This window comes from Mus caroli, unplaced genomic scaffold (assembly GCF_978045245.1).
Source record: "Mus caroli unplaced genomic scaffold, Mus_caroli_1 scaffold_10, whole genome shotgun sequence".
Lineage (NCBI taxonomy): Eukaryota > Metazoa > Chordata > Mammalia > Rodentia > Muridae > Mus > Mus caroli.
Genome location: NW_028227265.1, coordinates 60,710,951 through 60,730,192, shown reverse-complemented (window position 1 = coordinate 60,730,192; position 19,242 = coordinate 60,710,951). Strand labels below are relative to the sequence as shown.

At 41.2% G+C, this 19,242-nt stretch overlaps 1 protein-coding gene across 1 annotated transcript in view; it reads right to left on the bottom strand.

Moving 5' to 3' along the window:
• Slc18a1 (solute carrier family 18 member A1) overlaps positions 1-19,242 on the bottom strand; it is a 37,804-nt gene that overhangs the window by 15,018 nt on the left and 3,544 nt on the right. Inside the window, exons 4-7 of the mRNA XM_021171026.2 lie at positions 16,012-16,095; positions 15,015-15,107; positions 13,407-13,496; positions 13,146-13,189 (exon numbers count right to left, since the gene is read on the bottom strand). Of these exons, the coding sequence (XP_021026685.1) occupies positions 13,146-13,189; positions 13,407-13,496; positions 15,015-15,107; positions 16,012-16,095 (311 nt within the window). The remainder of the gene's footprint in view (positions 1-13,145; positions 13,190-13,406; positions 13,497-15,014; positions 15,108-16,011; positions 16,096-19,242) is intronic.

Sequence of the window (19,242 nt, the reverse complement as noted above, 5' to 3'; positions counted from 1 at the left end):
AAGTATGCAAGCATCACATTCCAGGTATGCAATGGCTCTTGCGAGAGCTGACGGGATTGCTCAGTGAGAGTGCTTGTCTAGGCTGTGCAGCACCCTGTGTTTAGTCCCCATTACAGTACTGTCGAGGCCGGGAGAGAGAGACTGAGGAAGACAGAGAGAAGAAAACTACTTCCAACATTATAAAGGGCATGTCCATGCTGTTATTAAATGAAGCACTATTTGTGATATCAGCACACAGAAAACCACCTAAATGCACAGACAGGAAGCAGAGTGAAATATGTTCTGCCAGGAACATGGAGCATACAGCGGCAAAACAGCAAGACGGGTTATTTTTTTCAGGACGCAATACTAAATGAGGGACAAAAGGGAAATATAAAGATGCATATAGAGTATAATGTCTCTTATAGAAGAAACTGAGGGCAGTAAGAAAATATTCATAAGTCATTTGAGAGAAAAAACAGAAAAAAATTAAAGTGTCCACTTGCACGAGATATAGGTGAGGGAAGGAAAGGAAACAATGGCAATAGAGAGATTAGTAGCGTTTGAATACATCTCCAAAATACTATACTAATGTTGTGAAATGACTGTAACCCTACCAATTAAAACAACAAAGTCCTAACCCTTAATGCACTATTTCCATGAGGGATTTAAAGGAAAGCATTATGGTGAAGGAGGTTGTAAGGATACATAGGACTGGTGTTCTAACTAGAAGAGAAAATGCCACATCCCTGGACACACCCATCAAGGAAAAGGTGATGATTGGTTTGAATTGTTACTTTACCACAATCTAGAAGAGACTCTCAGGGATGGGTTGTCTAGATCAGGTGAGGTTGTGGGCACATCTGTGGGGAGTATCTTGACTGCCCTAATGGATATGGAAATATCCAGCCTGTAAGTAGGTAGCACCATTGACTGGTTTTGGGTACTGAATTGTAAACCAGAGAACCTGGCATGCATGCATTTATTCTCTCTGCACTTGACTGTGGGGGGAGAGGGGGTTGCTCTTCAAGTTTCTGCCCTGACTTCACTACAGTGATGGACTATAGTCTGAAATTATACATCAAATGAGTCCTTTCTCTCCTAATTTGCTTGTATCCGTGTATTAGATATTTTATTATATTTCTATTATATTTTATTAGATCTTTTCTTCATTTACATTTCAAATTCTATCCCCTTTCCTAGTTTCCTCTCCAAAAATCCCCTATACCTTTCCCCGCCCCTTGCTCCCCCAACCCACACACTCCCACTTCCTGGCCCTGGCATTCCCCTATACTGGGGCACAGAATCTTCGCAAGATCACGAGCCTCTCCTCCCACTGATGGCCGACTAGGCCATCTTTGCTACATATGCAGCTAGAGACACGAATCCCACCATGTATTTTCTTTGATTGGTGATTTAGTCCCAGGAAGCTCTGGGGGTACTAGTTAGTTCATATTGTTGTTCCTCCTATAGGGTTGCAGACCTCTTCAGCTCCTTGGGTACTTTCTCTAGCTCCGTCATTGGGGACCCTGTGTTCCATCCAATATATGACTGTGAGCATCCACTTCTTTATTTGCCAGGCACAGGCATAGCCTCACAGAAGAGAGCTATATCCTGTCTGCAAAATCTTGCTGGTATATGCAATAGTGTCTGGGTTTGGTGGTAGTTTATGGGATGGATCCCCAGGTGGGGCAGTCTCTGGATGGCCATGCCTTCAGTCTCTGCTCTGAACTTTGTCTCTGAAACTCCTTCCAAGGGTATTTTGTTCCCCTTTCTAAGAAGGATTGAAGTATCCACACTTTGGTCTTCCTTCTTCTTGAGTTTCATGTGATTTGCAAATTGTATCTTGGGTATTCTAAGTTTCTGGGCTAATATCCACTTATCAGTGAGTGCATATCATGTGTGTTCTTTTGTGACTGGGTTACCTCACTCAGGATGATATCCTCCATTTGCCTAAGAATTTCATAAATTCATTGTTTTAAATAGCTGAGTAGTACTCCATTATGTAAATGTATCACATTTTCTGTATCCATTCCTCTGTTGAGGGACATCTGGGTTCTTTCCAGCTTCTGGCTATTATAAATAGGGCTGCTATGAACATAGTGGAGCATGTGTTATTATTACAAGTTGGAATATCTTCTGAGTATATTCCCAGAAGTGGTATTGCTGGATCTTCTGGTAGTACTATGTCCAATTTTCTGAGGAACCGCCAGACTGATTTCCAGAGTGGTTGTACCAGCTTCTAATCCCAACAGCAATGGAGGAATGTTTCTCTTTCTCCACATCCTCGCCAGCATCTGCTGTCACCTAAATTTTTTATCTTAGCCATTCTGACTGGTGTGAGGTGGAATCTCAGAGTTGTTTTGATTTGCATTTCCCTGATGATTAAGGATGTTGAACAATTATGTGTCAGAAATGTGACTGTAGGATGGCAACCCCATCCCTCACTTGATGTCCTGTCTTCCTGATGAAGGTGGTGGATTCTATAAGTTTCCTCTCCCTACTGTCAGGCAATTCATCTAAGGTCCCTCCTTTTGAGGCCTGAGAGTCTCTCACCTCCCAGGACTCTGGTGCACTCTGGAGGGTCTCCCCAACACCTCCGCCCATCTAAACCTATTCCCTCTCTATCTATCATTAGAAAACAAACAGGCTTCTAAGGGATAATTATAATATAATAATACAACATAACCTAATACAATGAAACAAAACCTAACACATCAGAATTGAACAAAACAAGCCGAAGGAAAAGAGCCCAAGAAAAGGTTCAAGAATCAAAGCCTTCATCTCTGTGTTCTAGCATCTTTGGAACAGGAAGGTACTATGCACACTGTCAAAGGAGAAACATAAACACCAACCCAGCCAGATGGTCCACAGCAGTGTCCTGTCTGTGAGATACACTAGAGCTGAGGATAACAGAAAGTTTGTGAGGGTAACCAACCAATATCTGATTTCACTTAAGGACCACTCTTCAAGATGGAACCCGTATCTGACACTGCTTGGGTGACCAAGAACTTGAGACTTGATTAACCAAGCCATTCCATATTCCTCAGTTAAGAATTCTTTGTTTAACTCTGTACCCCATTTTTAATAGGGTTATTTGGTTTTCTGGAGTCCAACTTTTTGAGTTCTTTATATATATTGGACATTAGTCCCCTATCTGATTTAGGTTTGGTAAAGATCTTTTCCCAATTTTTGGTGGCCCTTTTGTCCTATTGACAGTGTCCTTTCCCTTACAGAAACTTTGCAATTTTATGAGGTCCCATTTGTCAATTCTTGATCTTATAGCACAAGCCATTAGTGTTCTCTTCAGGAATTTTTTCCCCTGTGCCCATATCTTCAAGGCTTTTCCCCAATTTCTCCTCGATAAATTTCAGTGTCTCTGGTTTTATGTGGAGTTCTTTGATCCACTTAGACTTGAGCTTTGTACAAGGAGATAAGAATGGATCAATTCACATTCTTCTACATGATACCCGCCAGTTGTGCCAGCACCATTTGTTGAAAATGCTGTCTTTTTTCCACTGGATGGTTTTAGCACCTTTGGCAAAGGTCAAGTGACCATAGGTGCCTGGGTTCATTTTGGGTTCAATTCTATTCCATTGATCTACCTGTCTGTCACTGTACCAGTACCATGCAGTTTTTATCACAATTGCTCTGTAGTACAGCTTGAGGTCAGGCATGGTGATTCCACCAGAGCTTCTTTTATTATTGAGAATAGCTTTTGCTATTCTAGGTTTTTTGTTATTCCAGATGAACTTGCAAATTACCCTTTCTAACTTTGGGAAGAATTGAATTGGAATTTTGATGGGGATTGCATTGAATCTGTAGATTGCTTTTGGCAAGATAGTCATTTTTACTATATTAATCCTGCCAATCCATGAGCATGGGAGATCTTTCCATCTTCTGAGATCTTCGATTTCTTTCTTCAGAGACCTGAAGCTCTTATCATACAGATCTTTCACTTCCTTAGAGTCACACCAAGTTATTTTACCTTATTTGTGACTATTGTGAAGGGTGTTTTTTCCCTCATCCTGTTTATCCTTTGTGTAGAGAAAGGCCATTGATTTGTTTGAGTTAATTTTATATGCACCTACTGCACTGAAGTTGTTTATCAGGTTTAGGAGTTCTCTGGTGTAATTTTTAGGGTCACTTGTATATACTATCATATCATCTGCAAATGGTAATATTTTGACCTCTTCCTTTTCAATTTTTATGCCCTTAATCTCTGCTTTTTTTTTTTTTTTTTTTTTTTTTTTGTCTAATTGCTCTGGCTAGGACTTCAACTACTATATTGAATAGGTAGGGAGAAAGTGGGCAGTCTTGTCTAATCCCTGATTTTAATGGGATTGCTTCAAGTTTCTCTCCATTTAGGTTGATGTTGGCTACTGGTTTGTTGTATATTGCTTTTATTATGTTTAGGTATGGGCCTTGAATTCCTGATCTTTCCAAGACTTTTATCATGAAGGGGTGTTGGATTTTGTTAAATCCTTTCTCAGAATTTAATGAGATAATCATGTGGTTTTTGTCTTTGAGTTTGTTTATATAGCTGATTATGTTGATGGATTCCATATATTAAACCATCCCTGCATCCCTGAGATGAAGCCTACTTGATCATGAAGGATGATCATTTTGATGTGTTCTTGGATTTGGTTTTTGAGAATTTTATTGAGTATTTTTGCATCGATATTCATATGGGAAATTGGTCTGAAGTTCTCTTTCTTTGTTGGGTCTTTGTGTGGTTTAGGTATCAGAGTAATTGTGACTTTATAGAATAAATTGGGTAGAGTACCTTCTGTTTCTATTTTGTGGAATACTTTGGTCTTCTTTGGTCTGATAGAACTCTGCACTAAACCCATCTGGTCCTGGGCTTTTTGGGGTTGGAAGACTAATAATGACTATTTCTATTTATTTAGGGGATATGGGACTGTTTAGATCGTTAATCTGCTCCTGATTTAACTTTGGTATCTGATATCTGTCTAGCAAATTGTCCATTTCATGCAGGTTTTCCAGTTTTGTTGAGCGTAGCTTTTTGTAGTAGGATCTGATAGTGTTTTGGATTTCCTCAGATTCTGTTTTTATATCTGCCCTTTTCATTTCTGATTTTGTTACTTAGGATACTGTCCCTGTGCCCTCTAGTTAGTCTGGCTAAGGGTTTATCTATCTTGTTGATTTTGTCAAAGAACCAGCTCCTGGTTTAGTTGATTCTTTGTATAGTTCTTTTTGTTTCTACTAGGTTGATTTCAGCCCTGAGTTTGATTATTTCCTGCCTCTTGGGTGAATTTGCTTCCTTTTGTTCTAGAGCTTTTAGGTGTGCTGTCAAGCTGCTAGTGTGTGCTCTCTCCAGTTTCTTTTTGGAGGCACTCAGAGCTATGAGTTTTCCTCTTAGAAATTTTTCATTGTGTCCCATAATGGGTATGTTGTGGCTTCATTTTCATTAAACTCTAAAAAGTCCTTAATTTCTTTCTTTATTCCTTCCTTGACCAAGGTATCATTGAGAAGAGTGTTGTTCAGTTTTTACATGAATGTTAGCTTTCTATTATTTATGTTGTTATTGAAGATCAGCCTTAGTCCATTGTGATCTGATAGGATGCTTGGGAAATTTTCAATATTTTTGTATCTGTTGAGGCCTGTTTTGTGACCAATTATGTGGTCAATTTTGGAGAAGGTACCATGAGGTGCTGAGAAGAAGGTATATCCTTTTGTTTTAGGATAAAATGTTCTGTAGATGTCTGTTAAATCCATTTGTTTCATAACTTCTGTTAGTTTCAATGTGTCTCTGTTTAGTTTCTGTTTCCAGGATCTGTCCATTGATGAGAGTGGGGGTGTTGAAGTCTCCCACTATTATTGTGTGAGGTACAATGTGTGCTTTGATCTTTACTAAAGTTTCCTTGATGAATGTGGCTGTCCTTGCATTTGGAGCATAGATATTCAGAATTGAGAGTTCATCTTGGAAGATTTTACCTTTGATGAGTATGAAGTGCCCCTCTTTCATTTTTGATAACTTTGGGTTGGAAGTTGATTTTATTTGATATTAGGATGGCTACTCCAGGGTGTTTCTTCAGAGTATTTGCTTGGAAAATTGTTTTCAAGCCTTTTACTCTGAGGTAGTTTCTGTCTTTGTCCCTGAGGTGGGTTTCCTGTATGCAGCAAAATGTTGGGTCTTGTTTATGTAGCCAGTCTGTTAGTCTATGTCTTTTTATTGGGGAATTGAGTCCATTGATATTAAGAGAATTGCTGCTTCCTGTTATTTTTGTTGTTAGAGTTGGGATTCTGTTCTTGTGACTATCTTCTTTTAGGTTTGTTGAAGGATCACTTTCTTGCTTTTTCTAGGGTGTAGTTTCCCCCTCCTTGTGTTGGAGTTTTCCCTTTATTATTATTTGAAGGGCTGGATTCGTGGAAAGATATTGTCTAAATTTGGTTTTGTCATGGAATACTTTGGTTTCTCCATCTATGCTAACTGAGAGTTTTGCTGGGTATAGTAGCCTGGGCTGGCATTTGTGTTCTCTTAGGGTCTGTATAACATCTGCCCAGGATCTTCTGGCTTTCATAGCCTCTGGTGAGAAGTCTGGTGTAATTCTAATAGGTCTGACTTTATTTGTTACTTCACCTTTTTTCCTTACTGCTTTTAATATTCTATCTTTATTTAGTGCATTTTTTTGTTCAAATTATTATGTGTTGGGAGGAATTTCTTTTCTGGTCCAGTCTATTTGGAATTCTGTAGGCTTCTTGTCTGTTCATGGGCATCTCTTTCTTTAGGTTAGGGAAGGTTTCTTCTATAATTTTGTTGACGATATTTACTGGCCCTTTAAGTTGAAAATTTTCATTCTCATCTATATCTATTATCCTTAGGTTTGGTCTTCTCATTGTGTCCTGGATTTTCTGAATGCTTTGAGTTGGGATGTTTTTGCATTTTGCATTTTCTTTGATACTTGTGTCCATGTTTTCTATGGAATCTTCTGTACCTGAGATTCTCTCTTCCATCTCTTGTATTCTGTTTGTGAGGCTCACATCTATGGCTCCTGATTTCTTTCCTAGGATTTCTATCTCCAGAGTTGACTCCCTTGGGGTTTTCTTTATTGTTTCTACTTCCATTTTTATATCTTGGATGGTTTTGTTCAATTCCAAATTATTTTGGAATAACTTTGATTGTGTTTTCCTGTAATTTTTAAAGGGATTTTTGTGTTTCCTCTTTAAGGGCTTCTGGCTGTTTACCTGTGTTCTCCTGTATTTCGTTAAGAGAATTATTAATGTCCTTCTTAAAATCCTCTACCAGCATCATGAGATATGATTTTAAATCTGAATCTTGCTTTTCTGGTGTGTTGAGGTATCCAGGACTCACTGCAGTGGGAGTACTGGGTTCTAATGATGCCGAGTGGTCTTGTTTTCTGTTGGTAAGATTCCTACACATGCCCCACACCATCTGGTAATCTCTGGTATTAGATGCTCTAGCTGTCTCTGCCTGGAGCTTGTTCCTCCTGTGAGTCTGTTAGCCTCTGTCAGCACTCCTGGGAGAGCAACTCTGTCCTGAGTCCCAGGGGTCAGAGCACTTCCTGGAGGCAAGCTCTCCCCTGGCAGGAAAGGTGCACAGAGGACTGAGGATCAGCTCCACTTCCTGGCTGAGAATAAAGGCCCAAAGAGTCCCTATCCAAGAAGCTCTGTTGCTTCTGAGGCCTGAGGGCTCTTCTGCGCCTCAGAGAGACCCCAGATAGAAAATGGTGATCTCACATGAGTCCCAGGGTCAGAGCACTTCCTGGAGGGAAGCTCTTCTCTGACAGGGAAGGTGCCCAGAGGATTGAGCGTTTCTGTGTATTTTATCACAGCAACAGAAAGAAACTGGGGAAAGGGACCCCTGGGACAAGTTGACCAATCACACACCAGGAAGAGAGGTATCACAGAAGCCAATGCTGACAACACTGAGGGATAGGAGTCAAGTCATCAGTCTGTACTGGGGCCCAGTACCCTAGTGCACCAAGCAAGAATGGAGGGAAGAAAGACAAAAAAGCAAAACAAACAAACAAAAATCAAGATCAGCAAATGAACATAACTGGATTTTAAATGCATTGTACATAAAGGTGAAAATAAAAATGAAACCAAGTACTTTCTAAGCAGAGTATGAAGGCCAAAGGAACTGCAAAAATCTAAGCTGCTCCCTAGGAGGTGTGTGTGTGTGCGTTTGCATATATATATATATATATATGAGTAGGATTATTCACATTGTAGGATTGCACAAATATGTAAATAAATTTTTTTAAAAATATTCTCAATATAAATGCATACAGAGGAGATATAGAGTGAGGAAATCAGCTGCAAGTGCTGTGGAGTGAGCTAAAAGTGGAGGTCTTGGTGCCAACTAACCTGTGTATACTATCTCGATCATGGAAACAGTCACTGCACACATTACAGCGGAAGGGGGCAAGGTGAGTATGAGATCTCTCAAGGCTTCATGTGTGCTAACCAAGTATCTTACCAACTGAGCTACAGCCAGCCTTCAGGTTTTTAAAAATTATTTATACATACTCTACTTCCTAGTGTCACAAGCTAGTCTCTTTGTTGAGTATTCAGTAGGACTACCATACAGGCCACTCAGTAAAATAAAGGTAGAGCCATCCGGTTGATTATTGCTGGCCTAGGCAGATAGCTATCCTAAGGGTGCTGGGATCAAACACCTTCCAGGTCTGAGAGTCTACAAGCAGGCTGGTGCTTTTCTCTAAGGAGTTTTGGGTGGGTGGTTACTCCTACTCCTAGACACCTTGGCAGCAGATTGCAAGAGGCATCTGTCACAGTGAGGGGAAATGGCACTCTTAGAGCAGCAACTGTATCACAGTCCCAAATTCTTTCAGGAGCACTCTGCAGCTGTAAAATGGGGCTGAAAATAGTCATTCCCTGGAATTTGTAAGACAAACCACAGATGGTATGCTAGACAGGGCTCCTGAGACATAAAGTGCCAAGGACTTTTATATGTGACGTTAATTACTTTTCAAATACCTTGATCTACCAAGCCTTTGCATCAAACCTTCCTACCATATACATGTCCTCATTTTTCCTTGGTTTTTTTTTTTTTTGCATTATTTCTTCATAGTGATGTTTGTTTGTTTGTTTGTTTGTTTGTTTAAGATAGGTTTTCTCTGTATAACAGAGCTTTGGCTGTCCTGGAAGTCACTCTTAGACCAGGCTGGCTAAGAAATCCACCTACCTACCTCTGCCTGCCGAGTACTGGGGTTAAAGGCCTGTGCTACAATTGCCTGGCTTTGTGGTGTTTTCTTTAACAAAGTATAACTATTTTCATTTCTCTCACTCTACCTCCTTCATTCTTGCAACCTTACTTGGATAATTTGTTTTTACTTATACTGCACAGATATTGTCACATGACCATATACACATGCATGAATGGCTTTCTTCTCCATCATATTTTCTAAAGCTTTCCTGTATTTGTTAATACTTCATAATTAGTATTCAAGTTGTGATTGATATACTAACAATTGCTTAACTATTTTGCCCATGGCTAGCAAGATTTTTTTTAATCAGCATTTCATTCCTCAGTATAATACTGCCATTAACACCTTTGTGATGATCCTCTTGCCCCAGCTTCTTTAGTGTTGAGTTAGTGACCTACCACACTCATTCTGCTATTTTTGCTGAAAGAGAACCTTTAATTCCTCTAAAATGGTTTTCTTAAAATATATGCCTCATGTTAGGATAATAACAAGAAACTGATTTTCTCTGTAGCCCTTAATAAATAGTGCATATACATGTTCTGAATTTTGAAACTTTCCATTTTGAAAGTTATTTTTTAAATTATTATAATGGTAGCTGGAGATGAAGCTCAGTGGTTAAGAGCACTTGCTACTCTTATAGAGGACCTGGGTTCAACTCCCAGCACGACATGGTGGCTCACAACCACCATGGACTCCAATCCAAAGGATCCAGTGCCCTCTGCTGGCTTTCACAGGCATCAGGCGTGCATGAGTGTGCAAGCACACACACACACACATATGCACACACACATATGCACACACACAGAAAATAGACATACATATAAAATGAAATAAATCTAAAAAATTATAATAGAATAAAATCTATTAAATATTTTATAAGAATTAAAATATAATATTAATGTACTCTGTGTACTTTTAAGTAAAAAATTGGTACACTCTTCCTAAAACACTGGAGGAAAAACATCAAGTAGGATATAAAGTCTAATAAAGTAAGCATGATGGAACTATAAGCCTAAGCTGTAATATGCCACATATTACCCAGGCTTACCTTCAAAAATATTCCACCAATAAATTAGCCCTCAACTTCCTTTTCTTATTTATTTATTTACTTATTTAGTCATTTATTTTTCTTGGTTTCCCCGAGACAGGGTTTCTCTGTGTAGCCCTCACTGTCCTGAAAACCACTCTGTAGACCAGGCTAGCCTCAAACTCATATTTACCTGCCTCTGCCTCTGCCTCTGCCTCTGCCTCTGCCTCTGCCTCTGCCTCTGCCTCTGCCTCTGCCTCTGCCTCTGCCTCTGCCTCTGCCTCTGCCTCTGCCTCTGCCTCTGCCTCTGCCTCTGCCTCTGCCTCTGCCTCTGCCTCCCAGGTGTAGAGGATTGCACCACCAGCACTCAACTAGCCCTCAATTTTCTATTCAGAGTATATATTTTGAAGAAGGAGGAAGAAGAAGAGAAGGAGAAAGAGGAGGAAGAGGAGAAAGAGGAGAAAGAGGAGGAGGATCAGGAGGAGGAGAAGAAAGAGGAGGAGGATCAGGAGGAGGAGGAAGGGGAGGAGGAGAAGCAGAAGAAGAAGAAGAAGAAGAAGGAGAAGGAGAAGGAGAAGGAGAAGGAGAAGGAGAAGGAGAAGGAGAAGGAGAAGGAGAAGGAGAAGGAGAAGGAGAAGGAGAAGGAGAAGGAGAAGGAGAAGGAGAAGGAGAAGGAGAAGAAGAAGAAGAAGAAGAAGAAGAAGAAGAAGAAGAAGAAGAAGAAGAAGAAGAAGAAGAGAGAAAGAAAAGAAGAAGAAGAAGAGAGAAAGAAAAGAAGAAGAAGAAGAAGAGAGAAAGAAAAGAAGAAGAAGAAGAAGAAGAAGAAGAAGAAGAAGAAGAAGAAGAAGAAGAAGAAGAAGAAGAAGAGGAAATGAAATGGTATATGGCAGGCTTTAGAGGGAGGAAAGGGAAGGGGAAAATGATTTATCTATATTATAATCTCAAAAATAAAAGAAATAATTTTAAGCCCTGTTAAACAAACAAAAAAACAAAACAAGTGAGAACTAAGTGTTCCCACTCATGGCTATAAACCTACAACTTGGGGAAGCTGAGTCAGGAGGATTAGCATTGAGTTCAATACCAGACAGATCTACAGTATGGGGCCCTGATTCACAAGAATCAAGAATAAATAAGTAAACCAGGAAAAGAAGAAAACAATGTAGAGGGCAAAGTGCAGGTCCAAAGGCTTGCAAATGCCCGTGCTGTGGCAGCTTTTCCCACTGTGAGGTAAGTCCTGGGGGTGGAGGCACTTCCTTATCCTTTGACCCTTTCTTCTCCACTCCTCCTGGGGCTGCATAGCACACACTAACTGCACTGGCCTGCCTTGCTTTGTTCTGCTGCATTCTAAAGATTTTCCTCACTACCCTTCTCTCTGCTGCTGTCTAGGGGGTGGGGCTGATTCTCCCCTTTGCACTCTTTATCTCGGTTAACTCTGCTGGCCTGGGTTTGCTTTGCTTTTAGGTATAGCTTCCTTCTCTCTTCTCTTCTCTTCTCTTCTCTTCTCTTCTCTTCTCTTCTCTTCTCTTCTCTTCTCTTCTCTTCTCTTCTCTTCTCTTCTCTTCTCTTCCTGTTTTTAGCTTCTGAATCTCGTTTGATTCCTAGTCTTCCTGGATTCTTTTTGCCGCGTGGCTGGTCACCTGGTCACCCTTGTTATTCAGCCCATTCCCACGCCTCTTCCCTCACCTCACCACCACCCTCTCCCTGTGACACTACAGTCTGCCTTGTTTGAACTCTCTCCCCTGTTTAATGAGGGCAATTGCTCTCATTTTTGTCTATACATTTCTTATTTCAGCCTTTTTAACTATCATTAATTCCAGGATTTTAAATTTTCATCTTCTGGAGACTTCTTTGTTTTCCTTCAGTTCTTCTTTGTCCTTGGCTTAAAGAGGACATTTCAGAATCCGGCACTTTGGTAGCCCCTGCTATCCTAGAGCTCAGGAGGTAGAGGAAGGAAGGACAGGAGTTCAAGGTCATCCTCTGCCTCTGCTGCATAGTGAGTTAACAGCCAGTCTGGGCTACAGGAAACTGGGTCTCTGACTCTGGTTTGGTCATACTCGGTTTCCTAGTCCTTGGAAAAATCATGTCTTTTGCCTTATTTTGCTGACACTTTTTAGAGGCAAACAGTGAGGTGAACACATCCAGTCTCTGGATGTCTTTCTTCACTGCTTTAGTTTCTTTTTCTAAGTTTTTCTTCCTATCTCAAGGGAAACTTCTTTCTAGTCTTCCCATTGCCCCTCAGGCCCCAGTACCATATCCACAGTATGTCCTTTCTATCAGCTTTATACAGGATCCTACCTCCATGCTCTCTGTATATAGACTCTCCTCCAGCTCAGACACACCCTTTCTTTCCCAATGGTGTCCATTTCTTCTCTACCTCTGTTGTTCTAATCCCTTCTCCTTTGACTTCAGGCAGTTCACCCATACTGAGAGGACCTGGCCCAGGAATGGTAGACACATTCCTTCCTTCTCCAGCTGAAACCACTGCTTCTGTCACAGGAAAAATGCTTGCACCCCAGTACCTCCCTAATCAGTGCTTACACCCTGGGCAACTCCTCCCTCGATACTGTGCCCATCCCCCTCATAATACAGCCATCTTTTGCTTGGAGTCAGATAAGCACCAGCTCTGGTATTTATTGACTATGACTGAATGGTGTTCAACTGGGGATGCTCTTAGAGCAGGTTGTTGGGAGGTCTCTGTCACCTTCTTCATCATTTAGAAAATGGTGCTTTTTTTTTTTTTTTCGAGAAACGGTTCTTTCTACAGCTATATTTCCATCTTTGTCCAATACCAAGGCAGACTCCTTTGCTACCCTAAGTATAGGCCTGCCTGGAATCTAAATCTGGAGTTCACTTTTCCTGACTTCTCCTTTCTCCTGGGCTCAGCCATGCTATTTATCCCAGAATGATGGAGTTTCATGATCACTTACCTCAGGAGACACTTTTGAAGGCCATAGGATGCAAAACTGGAGAACTGAGAAAAAAGGGAAATGGGAACAGCTCTGTTTATTCACTGGTTATCTGGGATTCTACTAATGGCCCCGTAGCTACCACCTTGACTTCCTCAGTTTCTTTCTTTTTTCCTAGAATGGAGCAGTCCTTGCCCCATCTAAGCATGTCAAGGCAGACAATATGGCATAATGCACTTCCAACCTGAGCTGAGCTGTCTGGAGGTACCAGCATTGACCTACCTCCATCCAGAAGTGCCAGGAAGGCCAAGATGAGGAATGGTGAGGACTTGCCCACAAATTCATACATCACACTTCCAAAAGGTGCTCCCACTAAAAGGAAAGGCAGCACAGACACCTGCAGTGAGACCCTTCCACATCACCTGCTGAGCCTTTGCTGAAGGCTTTGGGGACTAAGCTTTACTGAGGCTGGGGTCTAAGGGGTCAAGGATATTCAGTCTCTGTCCTCAAGGACAAAGACCTTTCTAGTAAATACAATTTAGTAGGGCAGGGGCAGGGAGGTGATATGACAAGTCATTGAAATGTGGCAAAATACTCAGCAGTAAATGGTCTTGTGCACAAAATACTGTTACACTAGTGAACTGATTCAGGATGGCCATGTGGTCGCAAACGCTTTGCCATGTCTATTGCACCTGGGACAATGTGAAGGAGCAGGTCTGAAGTGTCTAAAAGTGGGTGAAGGCTGATGTGAATGGAACATGAGTATTTTGAGGGGAAATGTGGAGATTAAAATGGTTGAGGCAACATTAATCAAGGGCTCTAGATGTCCAGATGAGGCATCTACTGGGCCTTGTTGATTATTGAGAAACATGATACTTTTTAGCAGAGAAGAAACACCACCTGTTGTAGGCTCTAAAAAGATTCTTTGGGTGGTATGTACCATGAAGGAAGGAGAGGGTGTGAAAGAGAACCAGTAGGAGGCTAGTGCCATGTTCTAACCAAGAAAGAGGAAAAAGCTGACCTTGAAGGGGCTCTAAGGGATGAAATATGCTCATTCTTCCAATAGTGACTGTGATGAGGTAGTCTGATATGACACACATCGGATGGTGGATATCAATATAGCTACTAACAAAGAACAAGGCTTTCTTCCCTTTCTTTTCTACATTGGTGGCTGGGAGGGCACAGGTCAGAGAAGAAAGAGACTTGGGGCCTCCCTCAGCAATCTTGTAAACTCCCTGAGTGCAAAACATCCTTGAAAGCTGTAATCTCCATGCCATCTGTGCCAGCAATGTGCTTGGCCTTGGAGAGTGCTCAGCAAAAGGAAAGCTTGTTCAATTAGTTAACATGAAGTCAAGGAAAACATAAGTCTGTTGTTTGGAGATGGGGCTTCTGAGTATAGAAAATCTGAGTCTTTATTCTTGGCTCTCAAATTACTTTTGATAGCTCCTAAACTCTTATTCTTATCTTTCCCTGGGGACAACCATTTATCCTTCACAAATTGGTAATGAGGATTAAAAGAGATTACTTCTGTGAAATCAGCAGGGACTCTGGCAAAAGACCAGCTCTCCTGTGGAAAGCACCAGCCTTGTATGAAAGTAGAGGTGATGGGGGCAGTGGTCACTAATGTGAGCACATTCACTCTCTCGGACAGATTGGCCTTCAGGATGGCCCCAGGTCCTCCTGCATTTTGTAACTTCTTATGGAGAAAGAAATGTCACCTTTCCCTAGTGATAGTTCTGAAGGAGTGAACACAGTTGGGGGCCAGGGAGGCACAGAAAACACTTGTCTTCCACCACAGGAAGTACCTGCCTCCTGGAGCCATCTTTACAGAGAGCAGAGTGTGCAATGCCTCATCTCCTGAGCTCAGGCCTTTGTCTAGCTGCTACTTACCCAGAAGTCCCAAAGCCAGGCCCCCCAAAGCAATTCCCATGGCTCTTCCTCTCTCACAGTTGTCCGTATAGACACTGGCCAGCATCCCAAGTCCTGGATAGAAAATAACAGTTAGAGTTGGCATATGGGAAGTTACTGAACGCTTCCCACAGTCCTTGGTAATATCTTGAGTGATGGTTTTTATTGGATATTTCATTTGAGGGATTTTATAAGACTTAGCTCATGGTATATCACAAATACCGATCTCCACAGTTGCCTCTCCGTGCTCCCCTACATACAGCTTGTTACTTTGGTGCTGACGTTGTTAATATTGTTAAAAATGAGAAGCCTTCAAGGAAGGGTAGTATAATAATACTATTGTCTAGTTATTTCATGTTTCATAGGGTTTTATCATTCCCTTACACACCTCCCTTGCATGAGGAGGTCACAGACCAGGAGGTCAGAGAAAGGAAGACATATGAGTGGACAACTGTATTCAGTATGGTGCTCAAAGAGGAATGTGAAAACACTAGGTACACGGGAGAGAGCATGGACTGGCAATATCTGGCAAGTAGACAGACCATCAGGCCATTCAGCTGTGTGAGTGGCATAACACAGCAGCCTCCTGGGATACTGTGACATTTTTGTTTATCAATACTTAGAAAACTCCAGTGACATTAATGACATAATCCCTATTAAATTAAAAGCAATGCAAAGGAAGGGCCATGGAGAGGCAGTAGATAAAACCCTGAGCTTTGGCTTATTCTTACTTGAGCTGGCTGCACCTGAGTAACATCAGAAGTTAATCTAAGCCAGAAATTTATGGGCCCTGCCCAGAAGTCTACAATCAGTTCATTCCTGGATCACAATGGCTACCTCCATCGATGGCATTCTCCTTACTCTCTTCATGTAAATTCTATATAGTACCTAAAGTAGTGGTAAAAGTAGTGGTAAGAGGGGAGTGAGTGTGTGTGGGTGTGGGTGTGGGTGTGTGTGCATGTGTGTGTTACACTATTACCTGCAACAGATGAAAATGAAGATCCAATGCCTTGGAGAGTTCGGGCCACAAATAGCAGGGCATAGGTGCCAGAGAAAGCAAACACTAAGAAAGAAAGAGGGGTTCCTTAGATATTAGTAGGCTGTTTGGGCTCCTGTAAATCGCCTCCCATTCACCCATCTGTAAGTAACCCTAGTTCAAGGGTAGCAGGGGGATTCCTTGGGAAGAGGAAGTATCAGTGAGAGTGAGGGTGGATAAAAGAGGGTAATTAGGAAGGAAGATGACCATGGTCAAAAATACATAATATCATGCATGAAACTCGTAACAAAACCCATTGTTAGATACTAGGTTAATTACATTAATTGTCACAGTTATATTGGTGATCAACTTAACCTAGCCCAGTTATCTGGGAAGAGATGACCTCAGTTGAGGAATTGCCTAGACCAGATTGGCCTGTGACCACGTCTATGAGCCATTTTCTTAATTATTAAACAATACAGGAGGACCCAGCCCAACATGGGCAAGGTTCCTAGGCAGATGGTCCAGGATGGTACAAGAAAGGTAGCTAAGCAAGTTATTAGGAGCAAGCTAGTAAGCATCATTTTTTAATATCCTCTGCATCAGTTTCTGCCTCTGGGTTCCTGCCTCAACTTTTCCCAATCATGGACTATATACTCTGTAAGCTAAACAAACCCTTTTATTCACAAAGTTCCTTTTGGAAAAAAAAAACATTATATCACAACAACAGAAAACAAAATAGGATATGAATAAAACCATTTTTTAAAAGAATGATTTTTTTTAGGCCAGAGAGAGAGCTCAGTAGGTGACAGTGCTTGCTGCCAAGCCTGCAGCATGAGTGCAATCCCTGGAAGCCTGCAGCATGAGTGCAATCCTGGGACTACATGGTGGGAGAGAACCAACTCCTGTGAGCTGTCCTCTTACCTTAATGTGCTCTGTGGCATGCATACAATAAATAAATAAATAAATAAATAAATAAATAAATAAATAGATCAAGAATTCCTTTAAGAATACAAACAACAGGGGGAGGAGGGGAAGGAGGAGGAGAAACTAGAGGAGGAGGTCAGCTCTGTTAGCAAGCTGACTCAGATTTCATGGAGGATGTCATTCCGAGCAGAGATGAGTCACTATTACATAGACCTTAAGCATACATGATGAGATGAAACCCGTCATTTCATAGAATTAACATATTTAGGGGCTGGGAAGATGGCTCCGCAGTTAAGAACATTGGCTGTTCTTCCAGAGGACTCACTTTCAATTTCCACCACCCACATGGCAGCTTACAACAGTCTAACTCCAGTTCTAGGGGATCTGACGCCTTCACACAGAAATACTTGTAAGCAAAATACCAATGCACATAAAGATAAATAAATTTAAAATTTTTTAAAGAATTAGCATTTAAATGTAGCAGTTGGGATTTATTGAATGACATTGACTGTGCTGCTCTGCTGGACTGGTGGCAGATGTGAAAAAGAAAAGGCACATGCAACTCACGGTCTTGAAGACACACCACCTACTAGTGACTAACAACAAAACTGAGAGGCAAACTAGAGAGTTCTGTCTCAAACTAAATTACAGGGTGTGGAGGTTGTGTGATAGACCCAGACAGCCCTCATCCTCAACTCCCAAACAATATCTCCAGAGGGGAAAAATAAAACCTTCTCAAGATCTCTAAACCAGACAAACTTAATCTTCCTGGCCACTCATTATAGGTGTCGCTGGTTGTGTTTTATGAGCTTAGCTGAATGAAGCCCAACATGGTGGCACCCCACTCCTCATTGTCTCCCAAACACACACATTCTTGATCCCTCCTTGTTTAAATATTTTTTTATTTTTATTTTTTGAAATAAATGAAATGCCCATTCTTGAACTTTCTAATATCTAGTAAGCTCAAATCCCACCACTTTTATGTCCTTAAACAATGGAGTGGCCAATATGTCTTGCATTACCTGAAACTTTTTTAGCTTCAGAACTGAAATTCACATTGTACAAAACCTCAATTGTGGAAAAGTCAGGTCAGTTGGTCCCACTATCAGAAAAAAACAATTATTTTCTTTTTCTTTTTTCTAAGTTAATATGGGTCATTATTTGTTACAGTAGTGATTCTCAGAGAGGGGCTCCAGAGAGGAGTGATGGGCATAAGCAACCTCTTCTTGGTTATTTTGCTTTTTTGAGACAGGGCCCCTTATAGTGTGGGCTAGCCCTGGGCTCACTAAGAGCCAAGGCTAACAATGACCTTCTAATCCCTGCTTCTAGCTCCTAAGTGCTAGGATTATAGGCCTGTGCCAGCACACCCAGTTCTTGCTCATTATTTTATTCAAACCTTAAGGCTTACACAGGCTATCCTAATGCCCAAATATATTTTCTTTTGTAGAGAATTAGGCTAACTCAATAGAACAACACTAGTGACATCATAGAAACCATAATTGTTATCTCTCACACAGTGAGGTAAATGGAAAAGCCTTTAATCTCCTGTTTCTTGGCAGAGGAGTGGGTAAGAATTTTATGCTAAATAGCTTGGGTTGCAGGTACACTTTGTGGTCTTATTTTGCAGGGTATGGTTGCAACTCCCAAGGCAATCACCTCCTCTCCACACATGGATTATATTTTACTCTTTATATGTGTTCTAGAAATTTTTTTAATGAATTACTAAGTCACATTGGATGACTATGATCTTAATTTGCTCTCTAACACAAGCTGAACTTATGGAAGACGAATGAACATTGCTAATCTGAACTTCCTAATTTTCTTTTCTTATTAGTAAATTTTTATCTTCTACAACTTCATACTTGTATACTCTGGTTCCCACCTATCACCCTCTCCCATTTCTCTCCCAATCCAACCAGTCCTTCCACCTCCCATAAATTCCTTGCCTTCATTAACTGGTTTTAGTTTTGTTTAGTGTCACACAGAGTTTGATGAGGACCTTCTCTGTGACCCCAAGTTTAGAACTAACATCAGAGCCTGGTGACTTCATTTTCTTTCATTCAGTTATAATTTCGCAAGGGTACTTCCTGTTGTCAGCTAGAAAGTCCCATCTCAAGCTCTTGTGTCCGTAAATGCAACTGTTTCTTGTTGAACTTTGCATTGGGTCAGGTCCTACTCTGGGAGGGAAGAAAAGCTGAGAGGGCAGATATGTGATAGAGAACTCAGCAATCCAAAGGGAGCAGCCGTGTGATCTGCAGCAGAGAATCAGCAGAGGAACCAATGGTGGGTCCACAGGTGCCTTCCCTA